Source organism: Mobula hypostoma, chromosome 6 (assembly GCF_963921235.1).
Source record: "Mobula hypostoma chromosome 6, sMobHyp1.1, whole genome shotgun sequence".
Lineage (NCBI taxonomy): Eukaryota > Metazoa > Chordata > Chondrichthyes > Myliobatiformes > Myliobatidae > Mobula > Mobula hypostoma.
Window position 1 is genome coordinate 188,243,147 of NC_086102.1, and position 25,584 is coordinate 188,268,730.

Sequence of the window (25,584 nt, forward strand, 5' to 3'; positions counted from 1 at the left end):
CCTGAACATCGCCAGAGATGGAGTTGCCATAAATACCAGCAGCATAATGGGCAGTAAATAAGTAAACAATAGAGCAAATCTAACATATCAGCTGAATCCTATTCAGTGTATTGTCTCGTTCTACCATCGGCCTCCAAAAAAAAATGTCATTTTTGGTTCCAAAACTAACCACATCCAATGCTTGGTGACTCTGTAAATAGCTTTTTTGAGAAAAACATTTGCAGAGCGTTTCATCTACTGCTACAACAGGTCTACTGTGGATGCATCTTTACTGGCTCACTACTCTGCTTCGGAACACCTAGACAGCCAAAAGGCATAGGTAAGGCTGCTGTTTAATGCTTACAGTTCAGTACCAAACACTAAGCTTCAAAGCCTTGGCCTCTGTACCTCCCACTGCAACTGGATCTCAACTTCCATAATGGGAGATCACAGTTAATGCAGATCACATGTAACATCTCCTCCTCGCTTTCAATCAACAATAGTGCGTCTCAGGGATGTATGTACTGTTTTACTGGCTCTGCACTCACAGCAGTGTGGATAAGCACAGATTAAATGCCATCTATTGTACATGTTCACTGAAGACAACATTTTGCCAGAATATCAGATGGTAGTGAAGTTTCATACAGGAATGAGATAGATTAACTGTTTGAATAGCATCACTAAAACAACAACACACTCAGCTTCAGCAAGACCCAGCAATGGATTATAGACTTCAGGAAGAGGAAAGCTGGGCGAACACAAATTAGTTCCTATTGAGGGGTTAGCAGTGGAAAGGGTGAGCAGCATCGTTCCATGTTGTAAACATCTTGGAGGAACTATCTTGAACCCAACATACTGCTGCAATTATGAAGAAGGCACACTAGCATCTCTTCTTTGTAAGGAGATTAAAGAGATTTGGTATGTGCAAATTTCTTACAAATTTCTATCGGTTTACAGTGGAGAGCATTCTGTCTCCTTGCTTCTCAGCTTGGTATTAAGCCTCCAATGCAAAGGGTGACAAGAGGCTGCAGAGGGTTCTAGCTCCACTATCAACACAGCACTTCCAACCATCAAGGTCATCTTCAAGAGGCTGCATCCATCCTCAGACCCTCGGTATCTGGGTCGTACCCTCTCATTCTACTATTGGGGGAGGAGATATTGGAGCTTGAAAACCGTGGCACTCAACGAATCAGAAACAGGTTCCTTTGCTCTGCCATCAGCTTTCTGACTCAGTCCATGAACACTACCTCAATCCTTTTATTTATGCACTACCTAGTTTGGTAATTAATTGTAATTTTGTGTCTTTCCACTGTACTGCTGCAAAAAACAACAAATGTCACATCATACAAGTCAGTGATAATACATTTGACATTAATTCCAAATGGCAACTGGTAAAACCCTTTGGCAGAACGTACTGCGCATAGCAGCTCGGTCACAGTCCATATCACTCATCTTCTACAGGTTTCTCCAGCCACACAAATTGTTAGAATTTCACAGAGTGAAAAGAATAAAAACTGACATTCTGATATTTCAGGGTCACATTGCTTCTGGTGACCTTCTGGCGTACTGTATCAAAATGCTTATGGACATCTAACCTTCAAGCAGGGTTGCAAGTGTGATCTTTGAGCACTCCGCTAGATCATTTTTTTTCCCTTTAATTAGTTCTCCTGACCTGGATTAACAAAGGACCATTTCTTGTACTACATTTGAGCTAATTTTTATTGTGGATGAGCTCAAAGGTCACCATTGCAGTTACTTTCACATATTGTGCATACTGAACAAAGTGTTGGTGCCAAAACATGGAAAATCAGCTCACTGCAACTTTCTGACATCATAGTCATTTGATTTAGAATTGTGTTTTAGAATATTTACTTCCTTTTTAGAAAATATGAAAGGAAAAGTGGATTTTTCATTATTTTTACACAAATACACAATCACCTTTGGAAGCAAAATGAAATAACTTATATGCAGTGTCAACTTTAATGATATTTCCCATTTGTAGTTGTATTTGTAAAGTTTAAAGTAACTTTATAAAGTTTGCCACATGTTAATTAATACATTGGATTCCAGTTAATTGGGCAATAGGTTAATTGGAGCAGTCTCTTACTTGAGACAACTCTTAAAGAACAAAAACTAATTGAGAAAATAGCTGGAATTTTGTTCATTTATTTGGGACATGATGCTATTTAATTGGGACAGGAGACTGTTGCCGAACAGTTTCTAACTAGCGTCAGTCATGGGCATTTGTGTGGTCATTAGACATTACACCACGCTTAAAGCAGACAGTTTTTATAAAGAGTCAGTTGTGTGCATTTGTGTTCAAAAACACAGTGATTTTGACAAGAAATATGCTGTAAGACAATTCAGAACTGTTTTGCTCACTGCAGTTTCAACCATTAAGGCTTGGAAATGCCAGAAATGGCCAGGAGTATAAATGGAGCTATTTCACAAATTCAGCAAGTTAGGAACTATGAATAATGAAGACATCAAAAATCATCTTGAATGTTGCAATGAAAATGAAGATTCGGAGGATGCAGTCATCGAAAGCATTGTATGAAGGTAGCTCATTATCTGCACCTATTTTGTTGCTGAAGAATCAAAAGAATGCCACATTGTCACTGGATGAATTCCTTTGTTCATAACTATTAGGAACAAATACAGTTTGGTACTGTTCTCATTTATTCCGTATTTAATATAAATATATAATTTGTTACTGATTTAAACAGCAGTTTGTCTTTTTTATTCCTTTTCAACTATTTTGATGATACTTCAGCTAATTGGGGCAGCCACTTAATTGAGCCAAAATGTACTGGTCCCGATCCATCCCAATTAACTGGCATCCCCTGTATTGCTATGGTAACCTTTCCATTTAGTGTCAATATTTTCTAACGGCTGTCTGAAAAGGTGCTCATGGAAAGAGAAGGGAACTGACCAAAAACGCTAAAAAGAAAGGTCTTGTTGAGTAAACAAGAGTTTGGCAGCAACAAAATAGCAAGCTGCAGAGATACCGGCCTGAGACCAACCTACAAGGATGTCTAGCTATTGGCAGATCACAGAGACAAGCAGTCTGGCATGTACAGTCAGAGGCCTAAAGCTTAACAGAGCAGCTCTAACAATGCCTGCTGGGCTTTGAGGATGGAGCAAGGACTGAATCTTGACTCCATTTCAATAGTGAATAGCAGACAGCATCCTCAAAGAGCAAACAGCCTAATGCTCTTTCCCAACCTCCTCTCCCCAAGGAAGGAAAAAAGCTGAGAACTGAATGGCAGATGCGTACAAGGTAATACGAAGATTTGATGAGGTAAATCTGAAGAAAGCATTCCAATTTGTCGGGGATCCAAAGCTAAAGGTCACACATGTAAGACAAAATAATCAGGGAATTTGGGAGCACATGAAGAGAAATGCTCAGAACATGGATTGCATAGCTACAAGTGTTAGCTGTAGAGCATGGCATGAATACATATATATAGAATGGGAAATCAGAGGACGCTTGGCATAGGAACTCAGCAGGTCGGGCAGCATCCGTGGCAGCGTTCTGACGAAGGGTTCCGGCCCGAAACGTCGACCGATCTTTTCCACGGATGCTGCCCAACCTGCTGAGTTCCTCCAGCGTGTTGTGAGTGTTGCTTTGACCCCAGCATCTGCAGATTATTTTGTGTTTACGCTTGGCATAGACTAGATGGGTTGAAGGGCCTGATTCTGCGCTGTACTTTTCTATGACTCTGAGTATATAAAAGGACTAGATGAAGGAGGAGAAACAAAGGTTTTGTGCTGCACAGTCTGGAAAAGGGATGTCAAATTCAATGGCTTGTTTTATACTGACATATCCATCTAATGGATAGATGGATAGATAGATAGATAGATAGATAGATAGACATACTTTATTGATCCCCAGGGAAATTGGGTTTTGTTACAGTTGCACCAACCAAGAATAGAGTATAAATATAGCAATATAGAACCATAAATAATTAAATAATAATATGTAAGTTATGCCAGATGGAAATAAGTCCAGGACCAGCCTATTGGCACAGAGTGTCTGACCTTCCAAGGGAGGAGTTGTAAAGTGTGATAGCCTCAGGCAGGAATGACTTCCTATGATGCTCAGTGTTGCATCTCGGTGGAATGAGTCTCTGGCTGAATGTTCTCCTATGCCCAACCAATACATTATGTAGTAGATGGCAGACATAATCCAGGGGTCCCAACCTGGGATCCATGGAGCCCTCGGTTAATGATAAGACTACATAGCATAAAAAAGGTTGCGAACACCTGATCTAATCCCATTTCCCATGGTTGGCCCATATTCTTCTAAACCAAGGGGGGGGGGGTTCCCAACCTTTTTTATGACACATGCCAATACATTGGGTCTGTGGACCCTCAGTTTGGACACCCCTACTCTAAATTTTTCTATCTAACTGTCCAGGAGTCTATTAAAAGTTGTTATTTTACTTGCCTCAAACAGTTCTGCATTACTTTTCTATCCCTCAGATTCCTTTTAAATATCTCCTCTCTCACCTTAAACCTCTGCCCCCATCTAGTCTCTGAGTCACTCCTCCCTGCCTCTGCCCTGCACAGCGATGGCAGGTGAGTAAGTTGTGAAGTGGTCACAAAAAACTGTAATTGGTGATAGATAGATTAGGAAATTAAGCATAAATTGATAAATAAAGCATTAGAAGAGAACATGGGAGATTACCTGCAAGAAAAGGAAAAATAAAAATTAAATCTATCATAAAAATGAAAGAAGACAACAAGATGTTGTGGATACACAAAATCCTGACATGCAGGTACAGCAAGTATTTAGAAAGGCTACTGAAATGTTAGCCATTAATACAAGGGGTACAGAGAGCACTGTTCCCTCTAAATGAGCAAATATGCGGCCGCACAGTAACTGAAATGCTCCCACACACAGTCTTTCTCGCCACGCAGCTGTAATTTTCTTTTATAGAATGTTAATATAAAGTGCAGTGCAGTTTTTAAGCAGTGAAAAAATTTCCTGCTCAGAGCAATGGTTGGTCTGCACAGCTGTAAAAAGAATCAGAGGGAATATTGACAGTGGTTAAAAGTGAGGCATTTGGATGCAAATTTATACACACCTGGAGTAGAGCATAGTTTTGATTTCCATATTTAAGTAAGGATGTACGTCTATTGGAGAAGATGTTAACTAGAATGACAGAAATGACTTCTGACAAAAGAATAAATAGTCTGAGAATGTACATTCTGACCAGGCAGCATCTCTAGGAAGAGGTACAGTCGACATTTCGGGACAAGACCCTTCATCAAGAAGGGTCCTGACGAAGGGTCTCGGCCCGAAACGTCGACTGTACCTCTTCCTAGAGATGCTGCCTGGCCTGCTGCGTTCACCAGCAACTTTTATGTGTGTTGCTTGAAACTCCAGCATCTGCAGATTTCCTCATATGTACATTTTGAGATACATACTAAGATGCATTGGGACACATCATCACTCATGTATCCTGGGGTCACTACAGAGAAATTTCTTTGGCTAGACCGTGGTGAATTTGTGGAATTTGTTACCACAGTTAGCTGTGGAGGCCAGGGAGCAGGGTGTACTTAAGACAGAGATTGATAGATTCTTGATTGGACATGGCATCAAAGGTTACAGGGAGAAGGCCGTGGAGGGGGCTGAGGAGGAGGGAAAAAAATATCAGCCATGATTGAATGGCGGAGCAGAACTGAAGGGCCAAATGGCCTAATTATGCTCCCATATCTTATGGTCTTATGGCTTTGGGTCTTTCAACATCAGACACACACACCCAGGCAACCCAGTCTGAGTTGATCAGGCCTGACTTGTGTCCCAGCAGGGCAGAGTTTAAAAGAATAAGAGATGATTTTAGAAACATAGAAACATAGAAACATAGAAAACTTACAGCGTAATACAGGCCTTTCGGCCCACAAAGCTGTGCCAAGCATGTCCTTACCTTAGAAAATACCTAGGGTTACCAATAGCCCTCTATTTTTCTAAGCTCCATGTACCCATCCAGGAGTCTCTTAAAAGACCCTATCGTATCTGCCTCCACTACCATCGCCAGCAGCCCGTTCCGTGCACTCACCACTCTCTGCGTAAAAAAACATACCCTTGACTTCTCCTCTGTACCTACTTCCAAATGCCTTAAAACTGTGCCCTCTCTTGCTAGCCATTCCAGCCCTGGGAAAACGCCTCTGACTATCCACATGATCAATGTCTCTCATCATCTTATACACCTCTATCAGGTCACCTCTCATCCTCTGTCGCTCCAAGGAGAAAAGGCCGAGTTCACTCAACCTATTCTCATAAGGCATGCTCCCCAATCCAGGCAACATCCTTGTAAATCTCCTCTGCACCCTTTCTATGGTTTCCACGTCCTTCCTATAGTGAGGTGACCAGAACTGAGCACAGTACTCCAAGTGGGGTTTGACTGGGTTTCTGTATAGGGGCAACGTTACCTCTCGGCTGCTAAACTCAATGCCATGATTAATGAAGCCAATACATCGTATGCCTTCTTAACCACGGAGTCAAACTGCACAGCAGCTTTGAGTGTCCCATGGACTCGGACCCCAAGATCCCTCTGATCCTCCACACTGCCAAGAGTCTTACCATTAATACTATATTCTGCCACCATATTTGACCTACCAAAATGAACCACCTCACACTTATCTGGGCTGAACTCCATCTACCCCATTTCTCAGTCCAGTTTTGCATCCTGTCAATGTCCCACTGTAACCTCTGGCAGCCCTCCACACTATCCACAACACCCCAAACCTTTGTGCCATCAGCAAATTTACTAACCCATCCCTCCACTTCCTCATCCAGGTCATCTATAAAAAGCACGAAGAGTAGGGGTCCCAGAACACTGAGGCACACCACTTGTCACCGACCTCCATGCAGAATATGACCCATCTACAACCACTCTTTGCCTTCTGTGGGCAAGCCAGTTCTGGATCCATAAAGCAATGTCCCCTTGGATCCCATGCTTCCTTACTTTCTCAATAAGCCTTGCATGGGTTACCTTATCAAATGCCTCGCTGAAATCCATATACACTATATCTACTGCTCTACATCAATGTGTTTAGTCACATCCTCAAAAAATTTAATCAGGCTCTTAAGGCACGTCCTGCCTTTGACAAAGCTGTGCTGACTACTCGTAATCATACTATGCCTCTCCAAATGTTCATAAATCCTACCCTCAGGATCTTCTTCATCAACTTACCAACCACTGAAGTAAGACTCACTGGTCTATAATTTCCTGGGCTATCTGTACTCCCTTTTTGAATAAGGCAACAACATCTGCAACCCTCCAATTCCCCAGGACCTCTCCCTTCCCCATTGATGATGCAAAGATCATCACCAGAGGCTCAGCAATCTCCTCCTTTGCCTCCCACAGTAGCCTGGAGTACATCTTATCCAGTCCCAGCGACTTATCCAACCTGATGCTTTTCAAAAGCTCCAGCACATTCTCTTTCTTAATATCTGCAAGCTCAAGCTTTTCAGTCTGCTGTAAGTCATCCCAACAATCACCAAGATCCTTTTCTGTAGTGAATACTGAAGCAAAGTACTCATTAAGTACCTCTGCTATCTCCTCCGGTTCCATACACACTTTCCCACTGTCACACTTGATTGGTCCTATTCTCTCATGTCTTATCATCTTGCTCCTCACATACTTGTAGGATGCCTTGGGGTTTTCCTTAATCCTGTCCGCCAAGGCCTTCTCATGGCTCTCCTAATTTCATTCTTAAACTCCTTCCTGCTAGCCTTATAATCTTCTTGATCTATATCATTACCTAGTCTTCTAAACCTTTCATAAGCTTTTCTTTTCTTCTTGACTAGATTTAGAACAGCTTTTGTACACCATGGTTCCTGTACCTTACCATCTTTTCCCTGTCTCATTGGAACATACCTATGCAGAGCTCCATGCAAATATCCCCTGAACATTTGCCATATTTCTTCCGTACATTTCCCTGAGAACATCTGTTCCCAATTTATGCTTCCACCCTTTTAGAACCATTTATTGAAGGATACTAGCTTTACAGGAAAGATGCTTAAATGTTTTTTTGAACGAACTTCCCATGCAAGATGGAGGGTTTTGTTTTTAGCGTGTCACACCAGACAATCAGCCATTCTTGTCTGGCGCGTGGTGTCAGGATTGGTCTCCTTTCGGATTAACTGGGTTACGATATGAACATTCGTGACTCAACCCTTTTTTTTTTTACGAGGCCGAGTGGCTAGTTCGATGCTCAACCTGGCACGGATGGAAAGCGTGCTTGGGAGTGGCCCGAATTGGATTCGAACTTGGGAACCTTCGCTCCGGAGACCGGCGCTGATGCCATTGCGCCACCAGCCGGCCCAAGATGGAGGTAAGGAAGAATTTCAGAGGGTTCAGAATCTGTGGTTTCCTCAACTTTTGAAAGCTGTGGATGCAGAATCACTAAATGTATTTGATGTTAAGACTGAGGGATATTTTAACTATAGTGGGGTCAATTCATATAGAGAAAGTCTGAGAAGGTGGGGTTGATGTGGGATTGGATTAGGCTTATTGTTATGAATTGTAGAAAGTCTCAAGGCACTGGGTGCTCAATTTCTGCTTTGTTTCTTCTGTTCCATTATCCTTGAATTGTCAATGCTATTAAAACTTAATCACATGAATGTCCTCATCTCATGCAAGTCAGGAGGCCAAGTTTCGTTTTGTATAGGATATCTGTGACTCTAATTACTCTTTGCAATGGCACGGTGGTTAGAACTTCAGATGAAAGTCCATGATCACCTGTGTCGTACATAATGATGCTGATGGTAGTTTCATAGTTATTATTACCCATCCCAGCTATTTTTCTGAAATTCCACATTTTAATTATTTAAATTGATTTCCATCAAGACAAAACTGGGGTATTGAAACTTGTGCCTCCTGATGCATGGGTTAAGCTTCCAGATGCTATTCAAGAATCAGAATCAGCTTTATTATCATTGGTATGTGTCATGAAATTTGTTCTTTTGCAACAGTACAATGAAAGACATAAAAATCACTATAAGTCGCAAAAATAAATAAGTGGGGCAAAAGATGCCACCAAGTAATCTCTTTCTCAATGCCAACCAGACAAAATAAATGGTCATAAACTTCAGGGGAACTCATACCACACCTCTCTTTACATTGGTGGCACAACGGGCAGTTTCACCCTCCAGAGTGTGTACAACACAGAACCTCTCACAGTCCCAGGACACATCCCACACTGTGCACATCACAGTCCCAGGACACATCCCACACTGTACACATTACAGTCCCAGACACATCCCACACTGTGCACATCACAGTCCCAGGACACATCCCACACTGTGCATATCACAGTCCCAGGACACATCCCACACTGTGCATATCACAGTCCCAGGACACATCCTACACAGTGCACATCACAGTCCCAGGACACATCCTACACTGTGCACATCACAGTCCCAGACACATCCCACATTGTGCACATTACGGTCCCAGACACATCCTACACTGTGCACATCACGGTCCCAGAACACATCCTACACTGTGCACATCACAGTCCCAGGACACATCCTACACTGTGCATATCACAGTCCCAGGACACATCCTACACTGTGCACATCACAGTCCCAGACACATCCTACACTGTGCACATCACAGTCCCAGGACACATCCTACACTGTGCACATCACAGTCCCAGGACACATTCTACACTGTGCACATCACAGTCCCAGACACATCCTACAATGTGCACATCGCAGTCCCAGACACATCCTACACTGTGCACATCGCAGTCCCAGACACATCCTACACACAGTGCACATCACAGTCCCAGGACACATCCCACACTGTGCACATCACAGTCCCAGACACATCCTACACAGTGCACATCACGGTCCCAGACACATCCTACACTGTGCACATCACAGTCCCAGGACACATCCTACACTGTGCACATCACAGTCCCAGGACACATCCTACACAGTGCCTATCACAGTCCCAGACACATCCTACACAGTGCACATCACGGTCCCAGACACATCCTACACTGTGCACATCATGGTCCCAGGACACATCCCACACTGTGCATATCACAGTCCCAGAACACATCCTACACTGTGCACATCACAGTCCCAGGACACACATCCTACACAGTGCCTATCACAGTCCCAGACACATCCTACACAGTGCACATCACGGTCCCAGACACATCCTACACTGTGCACATCATGGTCCCAGGACACATCCCACACTGTGCATATCACAGTCCCAGGACACATCCCACACTCTGCATATCACAGTCCCAGGACACATCCTACACTGTGCACATCACAGTCCCAGGACACATTGAGGCTCAAGTGAGCTGGACTACGAACATTTATACTCATTGTATATTGACCAGACAGGACACACATGGTGGAAACCTGCATCAGGGAGCACAGGATGTTTATCCATTTGGGTTAGCTGTAGAAATCAGCGGTAGTAGAACACTGCATTCGCAATGGCCATAGGATTGACTTTGACGGCGCAAGACTATTGTGCTGCACCAATGGCTTTTGGGACCACCTGGTAAAGGAAGTAAATGAAATAAAACTAAAGGAAAAGAACTTTAACAAAGATGCTAGTCTCACTCTAAGTAAGAACTGGAATTCAATTGTAATCAAGGTGGAAGAGCAGAAACCTGTTTGGATGAGGACAAATCAATCAGGAGGAACGGACTACGGGGAAATAAATACCACCAGACTAGACATGACCCAGCATCATCCCGAAAGAAGATGGCTGAGTTTGTCATCAAAACGTCGATTATAATCGATACCTGTACTGAGCTGGAAGCCCAAGAAGACTTTATTCATCTGTACTCATGTCATTCTACACATGCACAGTAGTGAGCATTCTAACATGGAGCATCAATGCGTGGCATGGAAACTGCACTGGAGTGGACAGGAAGACTCTGCAATGGGGAGATAAAACTACTCAATGCATCACTGGCACCTGCCTACCCACCATCAAGGACATTTAAACAGAGAGGTGCCAGAAAAAGGTCAGCAACATCATGAAAGCTCCCATCCATCCTGCTCACGGACTGCTTGTCCCATTCCCATCAGGGAGGAGGTTACATAGTATCTATGCCAGGACTACCAGACTCAAATACAATTACGCAAACACGAGGAAATCTGCAGATGCTGGAAATCCAGGCAACACACACAAAATGCTGGTGGAATGCAGCAGGCCAGGCAGCATCTACAGGGAGAAGTACAGTCAACATTTCGGGCTGAGACCCTTCATCAAATACAATTACTTTCCCCAAACAGTAAGGCTACTCAACACCTCCACACACCTGCACCATGACTTTATCATTTCCTGCCAGGGTCACCATATGTACAGACACTCCTGTGCCTAGCATCACTTTATGGACATAGAATCAATCTATATTCATAAACTCTTGTGTGTTTCTACTTATTGTGGGTTTTTATTACTATTGTGTTCTTCATCTCATTGTGATTTTCTTGTGCTGCATCAGGTTCGAAGCAACAATTATCTCGTTCTCCTTTATGCCTGTGTGCAGGAAATGATAGTAAACCTTCTCAAATTTTGAGATAAGTAATGAGGTGATGTTTACAGGGACACAAGAGATTCTGCAGATGCTAGAAAACTAGACTAACAGACACAACACGTTGCAGGAACTCAGCATCTATCGAGGAAAATGAACAATCAGTGTTTTGAGCCAAGACCATTCACCAAAGCTGATGTAGGGTCTCGGCTGGAAAAGCGACCTGCTCATTCCACACAGTAGATACTGCTTGACCTGTTGATTTCCTCCACCATTTTGTGGGTGTTGACATTTATTCATGGGTTCATGGACCATTCAGAACACTCAACCACCTTGCTTCCCAACCTGTACCTTCCAAATTGTCACACACAAAATATTTATAAAAGCATGTAAAATGTTTTTGAAAGCCATTCCCATTCTGGATATTGAGATGGAAAAGTTTGTAAGAAACTAGTTTCTAAAGCTAGATTAGTTAGAACATTTACTTTTAATAACTGATTCCTATGTGCTTAAATTTTTTTAAATTTGTCATTTAACTTTAGACAATGAAAAAAATGGAAATGAGTATTCCTATTACATTTAAGGAGTAGGTATTTTGAACTACAGAAGCATAACTGATACCATGTTCATTATTCATCACAATTTATTTAAATATCCACTGTTTCATCATAAATTCTAAACATATCTTTTCTTCTACATACATCTCTATGCAGGTACTTTGTTTTATATCTGTTCCAGTACAAGGTCAATGGCATCAGTGAGAAATGAATCTAATAGCATGCTTTAAAATGGCAGAATGCTACTTTACTTTGTAGCATCATAGGTGTGGATTAGACAAGAATTGTTAATAATAAGGGAAGTGTTGTTGATATGATTGAAAACTATCACTTGCTTCAGGGTGCAGTGATAATCCCTCCCTCAGATCAGTACATAATGTCAAATATCTAATGCCAACCGATGAGTCATATTTTTTCTGCTTGCTTCTCAATGAGAAAAATAGATATAAAGTATATTAACTTTTCAATGGAATGGCCTTCCTCCAAGCCTTTCAGATTCTACCACCCTGGAACCATTATAGGGGACCATGCAGACCAGTTACCAAATCTGCATTAGCCACTAAAGCATGTAAATTAGATACAATTAGGTGCTGAAATAGAGAAGTATCTCAACCTCAGTGAGCAAGCAGGTGATTTATCACCTTTTTTTTTGGAATGAGAAGAATTCAATCAAAACTATATAGAAATTAGTTATAAATGGGAGGAGGAGAAGATGGCGGCGTGACGCAGCATGCGCGGCCTCTCCGGTGAAATGATATCATATTTGTTAAATAGGGGGCCATGCGCAATTCTGATTTGATGGAGACAGATGTGAGAAGCACGGAGGAACATCTGGAGAAACTTCGGAAATGCCCAGTTCGCTGCCGCTGCTACTGTGCAATTGAGAATCTCCGGCCGGGGCTGGGGTCAAAGTGCTCGGCAGAGATGGTGCTCGGTGCTGGAGGGCTGGTCGGAGGCTCGAAGTTTTCGGACGACTCAGAGTTGGACTGTGGTCGGGTGCTTCCAGAATGCTGCATCGGCAAGTTTGCTGTGCTGGAAGCTCACAGCAGAGAGAGTTTCTCCCTTCAACCATCTGCATGAGATCATGGGATTTTCGAGAGACTTTGAACTTTTTTTTACCGTGCCCATGGCCTGCTCTTCATCAAGTTACGATATTGTGTGCACTGTTGTAACTATATGTTATAATTATGTGGTTTTTGTCAGTTTTTTCAGTCTTGGTCTGTCTTGTATTTCTGTGATATCACACCGGAGGAATATTGTATCATTTCTTAATGCATGCATTACTAAATGACAATAAAAGAGGACTGTGTGTCTTCATAATCTAAAAAAGACAAAGTTGTACTCTATATTGTACTACAAAATAGTTGTACTCCATATATGGTTGCAATTAGCAATACTTAAAGTTTGAAAGGTTCATTTTATTATTTTGTTAAGAGTTTGTTAAGTGTGTCCAGGACAGATTCCTGTCACAGTATGTTGACAGACCGACTAGGGGGAATGCCATACTACATCTAGTATTAGGTAACGAACCGGGTCAGGTCATAGATCTCTCAGTGGGTGCGCATCTGCGGGACAGTGACCACCGCTCCCTGGCCTTTAGCATTATCATGGAAAAGGATAGAATCAGAGAGGATAGGACAATTTTTAATTGGGGAAGGGCAAATTATGAGGCTATAAGGCTAGAACTTGCGGATGTGAATTGGGATGATATTTTTGCAGGGAAATGTACTGTGGACATGTGGTCCATGTTTAGAGATCTCTTGCAAGAGGTTAGGGATAAATTTGTCCCGGTGAGGAAGATAAAGAATGGTAGGGTGAAGGAACCATGGGTGACAAGTGAGGTGAAAAATCTAGTCAGGAGGAAGAAGGCAGCATACATGAGGTTTAGGAAGCAAGGATCAGATGGGTCTATTGAGGAATATAGGGTAGCAAGAAAGGAGCTTAAGAAGGGGCTAAGAGGAGCAAGAAGGGGCCATGAGAAGGCCTTGGCGAGTAGGGTAAAGGAAAACCCCAAGGCATTCTTCAATTATGTGAAGAACAAAAGGATGACAGGAGTAAAGGTAGGACCAATTAGAGATAAAGGTGGGAAGATGTGCCTGGAGGCTGTGGAAGTGAGCGAGGTCCTTAATGAAAACTTCTCCCCAATGAGAGGGAACTTGATGACGGTGAGGACAATATGAATGAGGCTGATGTTCTGGAACATGTTGATATTAAGGGAGAGGAGGTGTTGGAGTCGTTAAAATACATTAGGACGGATAAGTCCCCGGGGCCAGAAGGAATATTCCCCAGGCTGCTCCACAAGGTGAGGGAAGAGATTGCTGAGCCTCTAGCTAGGATCTTTATGTCCTCGTTGTCCATGGGAATGGTACCGGAGGATTGGAGGGAGGCGAATGTTGTCCCCTTGTTCAAAAAAGGTAGTAGGGATAGTCTGGGGAATTATAGACCAGTAAGCCTTGCATCTTTGGTGGGAAAGCTGTTGGAAAATATTCTCAGAGATAGGATCTATGGGCATTTAGAGACTCATAGTCTGATCAGGGACAGTCAGCATGGCTTTGTGAAGGGCAGATCGTGTCTAACAAGCCTGATAGAGTTCTTTGATGTGTTGACCAGGCATATAGATGAGGGTAGTGCAGTGGATGTGATCTATATGGATTTTAGTAAGGCATTTGACAAGGTTCCACATGGTAGGCTTATTCAGAAAGTTAGAAGGCATGGGATCCAGGGAAGTTTGGCCAGGTGGATTCAGAATTGGCTTGCCTGCAGAAGACAGAGGGTCATGGTGGAAGGAGTACATTCAGATTGGAGGGTTGTGACTAGTGGTGTCCCACAAGGATCGGTTCTGGGACCTCTACTTTTCGTGATTTTTATTAACGACCTGGATGTGGGGGTAGAGGGGTGGGTTAGCAAGTTTGCAGACGACACAAAGGTTGCTCGTGTTGTAGATAGTGTAGAGGATTGTTGAAGATTGCAGAGAGACATTGGTAGATTGCAGAAGTGGGCTGAGAAGTGGCAGATGGAGTTCAACCTGGAGAAGTGTGAGGTGGTACACTTTGGAAGGACAAACTCCAAGGTAGAGTTCAAAGTAAATGGCAGGATACTTGGTAGTGTGGAGGAGCAGAGGGATCTGGGGGTACATGTCCACAGATCCCTGAAAGTTGCCTCCCAGGTAGATAGGGTAGTTAAGAAAACTTATGTTGGCTTTCATAAGTCGAGGGATAGAGTTTGAGAGTCGCGAGGTAATGATCCAGCTCTATAAAACTCTGGTTAGGCCACACTTGGAGTACTGTGTCCAGTTCTGGTCACCTCACTATAGGAAGGATGTGGAAGCATTGGAAAGGGTACAGAGGAGATTTACCAGGATGCTGCCTGGTTTAGAAAGTATGCATTATGATCAGAGATTAAGGGAGCTAGGGCTTTACTCTTTGGAGAGAAGAAGGATGAAAGGAGACATGATAGAGGTGTACAAGATAATAAGAGGAATAGATAGAGTGGATAGCCAGCGCCTCTTCCCCAGGACACCACTGCTCAATACAAGAGGACATGGCTTTAAGGTAAGGGGTGGGAAGTTCAAGGGGGATATTAGAGGAAGGTTTTTTACTCAGACAGTGGTTGGTGCGTGGAATGCACTGCCTGAGTCAGTGGTGGAGGCAGATACACTAGTGAAGTTTAAGAGACTACTAGACAGGTATATGGAGGAATCTAAGGTGGGGGGTTATATGGGAGGCAGGGTTTGAGGGTCGGCACAACATTGTGGGCTGAAGGGCCTGTACTGTGCTGTACTATTCTATCTTCTAATATCAAAGTATGTATGCAGAATACAATTCTGAGATTTGTATTCTCCATGTAGTCACAAAATACAGAAGAAGCATGGAAGTTGCTGAAAGTAAAGATATCAGCACCCCGGTATCCTGGCATGAAAAAAGAAAAAGAAGCAAAAACTCGCAAACCCCAAACCCCCGACGCCCTCCCTCACACTAAAGCTAACGGATTGTCTATAAGGGAAAATAAGCAACAACAATAACAATATTAAGTATGAACGTGTTTCTGAAATCTGGTTGTTTTTAAATATTGCTAGTATAAATAACACATTCAATCATCCTACACCAAATTACTAAACAATTGATCAAGTCATTGTGACTTCTCTTCCATATTAGGAATCAATATTTTAACTTTAATGACAAAATAAGATCCATTTATATTCTACAACAGGGAGCCTAATGTTCAAATATTTAAGTATCACCTTAAGTTTTAATTGTTCACGTTCATTTGAGTTGTCCTAATGAAGCATGGAAGAATTTAAAAAACTTGAAATCTGTCTACTGTAAACTAAAATGTAGATACTGCAAGTTTTATGCCAACTTATTATAGTTTCCCATAATAACAACTATTATAGATTCTCCTCACTATTTTACACTTACTTTTTTCTCTTAATTGGATTGTCTGCGAAATTCTAGAGGCAATAATATTAATAACAGCTAATTGTAAGGAGCAATAATTATTCAGGTGTACATTACCCTTAAATAAGAACTGAAATGTTACTTATATATAACTTTAAAAACAGTTAATTTAAACTGTTCAATGACAATTCTCATTTATGATTATTACACACAAATTCTTCTTATCCTTTTTTGCATAATTGTAATTAAGCGTAATGTCAGATAGGTCCAATGTCATATCATATATTTTTCTCTCTGTACAGTCACACCTCAGGTAAATTTAAATCTGCATTTGTTGTACAAATACATCCAAACTTAATTATACTTCACCTGCTGTCGAGCCAAGACTGCAATTACACTGTACTATTGACACAAGGTTGACAGTCACAGTGTACAAATTACAGCTATTGCCAAGAGCAGAGTTATACCATAGGCTCAAGAAGACACATGCAGTGTTTTGCTGATCCAGGGACTTCTTTGCATTGTTGAAAGAGCACAGATGCTGGACTTGTAGCATTAATTCCTGAATATGTGTTATTTTCACATTGTGAAAATTTGGTATGTCTCCTTAAGCACTCACAAATTTCCACAGAAGTACCGAAGTAAGCTATAGAGAGTTGTAAAATTGGCCAGCTTCATCATGGGCTCTGGCCTCCATACTATCCAGGACATCTTCAAGGACCAGTGCCTCAGGAAGGCGGCATCGGTCATTACAGATACCCATCACCCAGGTCATGCCCTGTTCTCATTGCTCTCATCAGGAAGCAGGTACACTCACTGTGATTCAGAAACAGTTTGTTCTCCTCTGCCATCCCATTTCTAAACTGACCTTGAACCCATGAGCTCTTTCTAAATTTCTTTTTTGCATTACTTATTTAATTTAATATATATACTTACTGTAATTCACAGTTTTTGTTTCCTGTATTTATCATTGTGCTGCTGCTGCAAAATTAACAAATTTCATGACGTACAATATGGTGGTGATATTAAACCAGATTCTGACTCCACTAGACAATGGGTATTACCAACCCATTTTCACATGGACGTGTAGTTATTCTGTGTGCAACACAATTTAAAAGTGAGATGAAAATTTCTTCTACATCTACCTGCTAAGTTATGTTAGTGCTTTTTCAGTGATGCAGACATCACGTCACAAAGGTCTGCTGTAGTTATATCAATGCTGTTGCAAGTTTTGATCAGAATGCTGAATACACTAACATGTCCCTTCACCAATGAATTACAATGATATAGCCCATAACGGCTCAAAATCATTCACGCTCTGAGGCAAAACCATTTTGTCTGGCACTGATGTTACGTGACCCAAGTATTTTGTGTTTTACTCCAAATTTACTGTACTGACAGAATGATGTTAACAATCCACTAGTTTCAATAAAAGGTATTGGTTTTCCACATGTTGCAAATGCACAGATTATTAAATGAATTGTATGTCATTTGAGTCAGGTATTCTCTTCATCAGAAAGCCATGCAGGAGGTTTTTTTGTGGTTATGATCTTCCGAAGTTGCAATTATGAACTATGCAAGATCAAAACAGACTTAAAAATGCCCCAGATCATAAGGGATTCCTGTTGAAGAACAGTTAGGGTGGCTTAGGTAAGCAATTTATTAATAAGTAATTGTGACAATGTTCTCTGACAGACTGAAACATTTATAATGGATTGTCTCCAAATTAAGACAGACGATAATCTCAAGAGGAGTGGGGGTGTCGGGGTATTGGTGGTAGAGTTCAAGGATAACAAATCTGGTATTTTCTGTCTTAGTGTAAGAATGCTGCAAATCCCCTATGATCCACTGCAGTACAGGCTTCATGTAGAAAAATGTAGCAAAGCTGATTTGCAAGATCCCAAATGGACTTTCAAGATCACAAAGAAAACACGCCCTTAACTGGATATTGTACAGGGAGAATTCCCACAGCTCTCCCTCTAATTTCCTTAAGTTACTTTATTTCTAAACAAGACTTTCTTCTTCAATACTTTTGAATTATCATTTATTTTAATTCAATACATACTCTTTTTTAAGTATTAAAATAAGCCATCTGTTTAAATTCATAACTGGATATAGTAACAAAAGAGCTGATACGAAAAGAATTCAACAATAACCTGATTTATTGATAACAGTGGTATTAATTAGTCAGGGGCTGTAGAGCAGCTGGGACAAAGCACTGCCTGGTAATCAGAATACTGTAAATTAGTTGAATCCTATTATTTAAATAGAGATTACAATGGGCTGAAAGAGAAGTGTTTAAAAATTGCTATTGGTTAGTTCACTACCTCTGCACACTAATTCCAATAAACCCGACTGGAGTAAGTGCTAATGTTTCCTTGCATTCTTAACCCTGACAAAATCCATTGAAACCTGTTTTAAGTCCCAGGTGTTTTAATAGTCTCATGGTATATGATAATATATTAGAAATCCAGATGCTCAGAAAATCCATTGACAGTCATACATTTTGAAGGTTGTAGCCATTATATTTTTTTCAGAAGTGAGTATTTTAAGATCAAGAATGAATTACTCTATTGGCCAATATGAGAAATGAGAAGGACAATAGCAGCTCATCAAGCTGTACAACGCTGATATAAATTATATAATGATTAATGTTCTGGTGATGAGATCTGAAATAGCTTGAAAACTACATTCTGTATCACCTTAAGTGATGCAATTAAAACACAGATCAACTAGTTATTATCATATGTCAGATGTAAATAGATATCTCAGATGCAAATACACCTGGGGGAATATTGAACAGTAAATTCTATTGCATCAATATATTTGAAAATATGTTGGCTATTATACTGTTGAAAATATCTTAAAATTAATAAAAAATAACATTCATTCTTCCGAACTCCAATTGACCAACATTAGGAACATAAGAAATTAATAAAAATGGATCCTGCCTTGGGCATAGAGGGTTTCATGTCTACTGATGTGCCTATTGGCTTAGGTGGTTTAAAGAAAACATACTGAGCTCTCAGCTGCCACTTCTAAATGAAGCATATCATCGAGATCGTCCACATCATAATGTCAAACCAAAAAAAAACTCACGCTCATCTGATCTAATTCAAGTATATTAAACCTTGAATATACCATTCTACATGGTGCATTTATAGAAATAGAAAGCGATTACGCTAGCAGTTAATTCCAGATTTGCCTCTTGTACCTTACAGTATCTTTACCAATCTGGCAGTAAAAAGATAATTCAGGACAACGAATTTACCTGCTTTATTAATTGTACAGGAAGCATAGTTTTGACATGTAACAGTACATGTTATCTTTCTGACCAGCAGAGTAAACTAAGCCAAATTGAGTAATAATTTCAATTGGAAATGGCTGGATACCAGCAGTTCAAAGGAACAGTCACGGAAGCAGTAATGACTTTTACAGAAATACCTGTCACATTTATACTAATGGGCAGGTACTGGTTATAGTGTATTGGTTAAGAAGAATGCCCACTGCGAGGCAGAGTAGCTTTAAACGTCTCCAAAATAAATCATGTTACAGGCTCTTCTTTCCTGAAAAGGATGTACTGCAGATTTTAATACTTTAGAATACCTGCCATTGGACTTTAGTTTAATAATTGAAAGCTCCTCATGATCTATTTAATTGTTCTGCTAAGGTTATGCTAATTAAACCTTCATTGCTTAAATTACTAAATGTGGCCTACTATTTTATCATTGTAATATCATGTTTTCCTACCAAACTTCTTGGTACAATGCCTATTCAGTTCACTGTGGTGCCTGATCAGACTCGTGCAACCTCGTACTAGCTCTGCAGTGCAGGAGCCAAAAGGATTTACATCAGGGCTCCCAACTAGGACCAATACCATTCAACAGGGGGTCCATAGACCCAAGGTTAGGAACCCCTGATTTACACAAAAAAAATGATGCAAATGTTAGAGATCTGTGCAAGAGCCATAGCAGCCTTACTGAGAATATTAAGCACTTCAAATTCTAATGCGATAATGCAAATATAGTTCTGTACATCCAGAAATTCAGTGTGTCAGTCACAAAATGGGGCAAAAAATTCAAATGATTTGATTGTTTTAGACTCTCTTTCATTAGGTTCAATGCTGTATATTTCTATATTCCAATAAAATCCTTTTTAAAGTTCAAGTACAAAGTGCATGTATGTCACTGTATACTACTCTAAGATTCAGTTTCTTGCAGGCCTTCACAGTAAAGACAAGAATAATAGTAGAATCAAAGCAAAACCACAACAATATGATGGACAAACACCAAATGTGCAAATACCAAAAAAGAAATAACTAAATAAGCAATAAATATCGAGAACATGAGATGAAGGGTCATTCCAAGTGAATCCATTAATTGTGGGAACATTTCAATGATGAGGCAAGTGAAATTGAGTGAACTTATCCCCTCTGGTTCAAGAGCCTGGTGATTGAGAAGTAATAACCATAATAGAATCAATGGTAGACTGCCCAACTTGGGCACTTAACCAGAGTGCAGAAGACAAGAAACTGCAAATATAAAAGAAATAATAATAATAATGATAAATAAGCAATAAATATCAAGAACATGAGATGAATGTTCCTTGAAAGTGAGTCGATCGGTTGTGGGAACAGTTTAGTTTTGGAATGAGTGAAGTTGAGTGAAGTTATCCTCCCTGATTCCAGAGCCTGATGATTAGAGTCATAGAACACTACAGTACAGAAACAGGCCCTTCAGCCCATCTAGTCCATGCTGAGCCATAAATCTACCAAGGGCTGAGGGGAAATAACTGCTCCTGAACCTGTTCATCAGTTATAACATTCAGTGATGTTAGTTAGAGAACAAATAATTTTTATAATTGTAAGCACACATAATTAAATACTTGGTAAAATTATTAATAATTTTAAATCAAGCCTTAAAATGAAACAAACTCCAGAGCAGTTCTGGAATGAACGTTTAAGAGCAGGAATTCAAAACCCCAAGTATATCTTTTTAACAAATTCGAGAGGTCGCATAACAACAGGCACCAATTGAACTCAACACCTTGTTATGAAATGAAGGCAATAGGAAATATTTAAACTTGGATTTGTATAACATAATAGAAATATAAAAACTTAACTGAAAATAAATGAATTATTCATGTAAAATCAACATGATGGAAATGAGTGTGGAATTACTTTTAAATTCTGAGAGAATTTGGATTAATTTAGTCACACTTACGTGTGGAAAATGGAACTTATAATCAACTTTACTCTTGTGCTCTAACTCTATCACAGAAAATAGTTCACCTCTACAGAACTGGCTTGGTATCTTTAGGTAAAACATTGCAACAAAGTACCATATCTCTGGAAATCTGCTTCTCTAGAGCTATTTTTTAAACAGTGCACTAAATCTGTCTGCTCATTCCATATAGTTCAACCTATTAATTCAATACGGATATGCTTCATCTCTAAATCAAAACAGGTTTTTGGTTGCTCTTGACAACATTTTGTTACAATCTATTATTGAGTACAAAATGTACACAATTACGATAAAGAATGTTGAACAAGGTAAACATGTAACACATATAGAAGTTAATTGGTAACATTCCTAAAAAGTGGAATGTTTATCATGTTTTTCTACAATATAAAATAAATATATATTACTGACAGCCTTCAGGGAGTTAACTGGTGTGTCAGATGTTAAACTGTACTTTACCTTCAAATATATGATTCAGTAAGTCAGCACTCACTATTTAAATAAACCTGTTAGTATTCAGCTTACATTATAACAACATTACATCTCTCTGTATTCATGCAAGTACAGAATGCAACCGTGAGTCATCCGAAAACAGTTAATTCTGAAGTGTTTGTCGAAATTTGTCAATGTCAGTGCACAGTAATGAAATGAGCACAATGGAAATGTGTTAATCTCCAAGATCTGCATGTTGAATGTTCTTCCCTTATTTATGAGCATACTTCAAAACATTATTCTGTGATTTTCATTTGAGTGTGGCACTGGAAACAGGATGTATTCCCATTACAGTATTAACACTTTGATCTGTATAACTGCATAAATATTTCAATAAAATGCACCATGTACATTTGTATTTGAGCTAGCACAACTAGATTAGCTTCTTGCTTGAATGTTAAGAAAAACTGTAACTAAGGATGGCCTTCATAAATGGGATGCAGTTGAATGGTGTGGTCAACAGATCACATAAGCTGACAGAAAAACAGTATCTGGAAATACAATGTATAGAAACGAGAATGTAATTTTCTTCAATGTATTTACAAACAAATCAGGTGAACATTTTCTCTTTCAGCAAAATTTTTGCTTTCAGATACACCATTTTTACATAATTAAACCACCCCTAATACATTAGACTTCACAGGACCTGGAACAATCTGTAAATATATCCATTTCCACAAACCACAGTGCACTTAACATTCAAATTACTGTTAAACTGCAACCTTATTCAAATTCAGTCTAGAGGAGATACTCAGTATTTGAAAGATTTATATGGTGCAAAGTTAGTTTTTCACATCTTCAACCCTTAGAAATCAGGGAAGTATTTTGTAATCTCAGCCAATCCACTTCTAGATTGTGGTAAATCCCATGATAAACTGAATGACAAGAAGTGAATTACAGCATTACATACACTGAATACAGAGCATCTCTACAGCAGTGAGACTCTGTCCTCCTTCTGTTTCAATGAAACATACAACAGCCACGGAGTTGATCATTCTTTTTTTTACAAACACTATTTGCTATAACCAGACCAGATACTAATTCATTCCATCAGCTTTAAATAAAAGGAGTATGGAATATACCAATGTAACCTTTGCAAGCAAGCGAGCTAGCAGGGGAACGTTCTTAAACAGTGGCTCTGGTCTGCTGCAGTTTTTGCTTCAGCTGTTAGTTGCTGAAAGCACAGTCTTAGGATCATAAATAACCAGTTTCATCTCGCAAAGCAATTCAAAAATAGCATAAAGAAAATAACATTGCAGCTTAGAGTTAAGCATTGGCGTATTCCCCCTGCTCCAATTAAAATAAAAAAACTGATAAAAAGCTATTTAGAAACTTCTTCAGAAAAAATGTCTATGGACAAAAATACTGAACTTGAAAATGATTATTCATAAATCAAATGTACCAATGTTCCCACATTTTCAAGGATAATGCATTTGAAAATTCATATTTCAATAGTGCAAGACTGAAATATGTCATGTTTTATATACTAAAAATACTTAAGATAAAATACTGGCTTACAGAGATAATTATATTTAACATTGAGTGGAAAATATAAACCAGCGAGTGTTAGGAGACCATTACCTGGTCTTGTTGCTGCTGGCTTCCCCTACCCATGTTAGGCTGCTCCTTCATGGCTGTCATTGTAGATTTTGGACACACTTATTCACTCGCAGTTCAGTATTAGTCTTCTAACTTGGCAGCTGATGCATGACAGGTCTCCTCGTTGAAAGCCTGGAAAACTGCAGCTGAAAATAACAGCAGAGCAGTAGCAGCCCCTGAAGTTCCCACTGCCTGGCCTGCCAAGCTGCTGCAAGTCCCTTTTATCAGGACAGCAGCTATAATGAAGAAGCAAATGGGAGAATGACAATAATGGTGAAACCAGCGAGGCACTAGGCAGTCCAGATGACAAGGTGCCAACACACCTGTGAGCTGCAGTTCACATTCTCCAGCAACTTAGGAACATAAAACCAAAGCCAAGAGCAAATCTCACAAGCTCAAAATGCAAGCACTTAAAACGTTGCTGCCATGCCAGTAAATGACAGAGGCTGACAGGTATGCTCTTGCTGCTCTCTGCTCTATTCTTCTGCAGTGCTCACTGCCACTGATTAGCACATCTGGAGGAAAATCAAATGTCAAATTCAGTTTCCCTCCCAGAGCTGGAAGAAACCATTACCACCAAAGAAAGGGAGGGGGAGACAAAATCATCCTGCAAGCAACAATGAACAAGCAGCAGCAGCAGCAATAAGCAGGCCACTTAGTGATTAGTCAGACCCTTCCTAGCAACCTTGTCTGTCAGTCAGTATGCAAATAATGCCTCATTCAAGTTAACAGCATTAATGAATACAGTGGCTAACTATGCTGTAATGTATATTCTTTAATTATGGCCTACTTATGAGAAATAATGAAACCTTAGAATAACGAGTGAATAAAGATAGCTGGCTATAGTAAAATATCAATTAACACATCTCCATGGAAATACACAAGAGTTGCTAGTACAGCCTTACAGGGCAGTCAATATGTTGTGACTAAAGACATTTCAAACCAGCCTTGCTGCATTTTTAATATGCAAGAATGGGTGGTTTTCTAATATCAGATTCAATCTATTCTGTGTTTTATGAGTGTGCGTCTAAACGTCAAGCATTTATGATTCTTTTTATAAAGTCTAGTAACTATAAATTTTCCCATGTCAAAACCAATCCACATTTGCTCTTTTTAAAAAAAATGGGGATTTCAACTGCTATGCAATATTCCTATCTGGAAGAACCTTCAAAACCCCTCCATAAAATTCATTGTAGAAAATGCACAGAAAATTTTATTCCAAATTTGTAAAAAAAAATTCAAATGAGCTTAATGGAGTATCAGGTTATTACAGCAGCACACATTTCTCATTTCTGAATAATGAATAAGACAAAGGAATTGCTATTTTCTCCTCATGTGTTATCATTATTATCTAATCACTTAAACAAAAATATTTGTCTTAATATGTGGAATATTTTGTTAGTCGCTTCACAAAACAGAAACAAATGCTCTCAGTTGTGCTGTTCAATACACTTCTGCGACTGTACACAATTTCTTTGAGTGTCTTGCCAGAGTGGGAATCTGTGTTTAAATTCAGTGTCTGATCCTCCAGTTTAATCCCTCCTAACTAAAGGAACAACACACATCCATCAGGAAAATACTGCAGATCATGTAAGAGAAATCTGAAAATAAAAATGGAAAATACTGCAGAATTGAAATAAACTTGAAATAAAAACCTGAAAATTAACCAGGCCAATTCCCCCCATTAGAGCAGAGCAAGTTTTTTTGAGGAGCTTCATTTACTGCATTGGTGTGAATCAACAATTTGTTCAAAGTAAAGTTCAAAGTAAATTTTATTATTAGAGCACATATATGTCA

The 25,584-nt window shown here is 40.0% G+C and overlaps 1 protein-coding gene across 2 annotated transcripts in view; it reads right to left on the reverse strand.

Annotated features, from left to right (window-relative positions):
* LOC134348689 (inactive dipeptidyl peptidase 10-like) overlaps positions 1 to 24,282 on the reverse strand; it is a 927,397-nt gene extending 903,115 nt beyond the window's left edge. For both annotated transcript variants that reach the window (XM_063052476.1, XM_063052475.1), the window contains exon 1: positions 23,770 to 24,282. In XM_063052476.1, the coding sequence (XP_062908546.1) occupies positions 23,770 to 23,829 (60 nt within the window). In that variant the 5' untranslated portion in view covers positions 23,830 to 24,282. The remainder of the gene's footprint in view (positions 1 to 23,769) is intronic.
* Between the last annotated feature and the right edge of the window lie 1,302 nt (positions 24,283 to 25,584).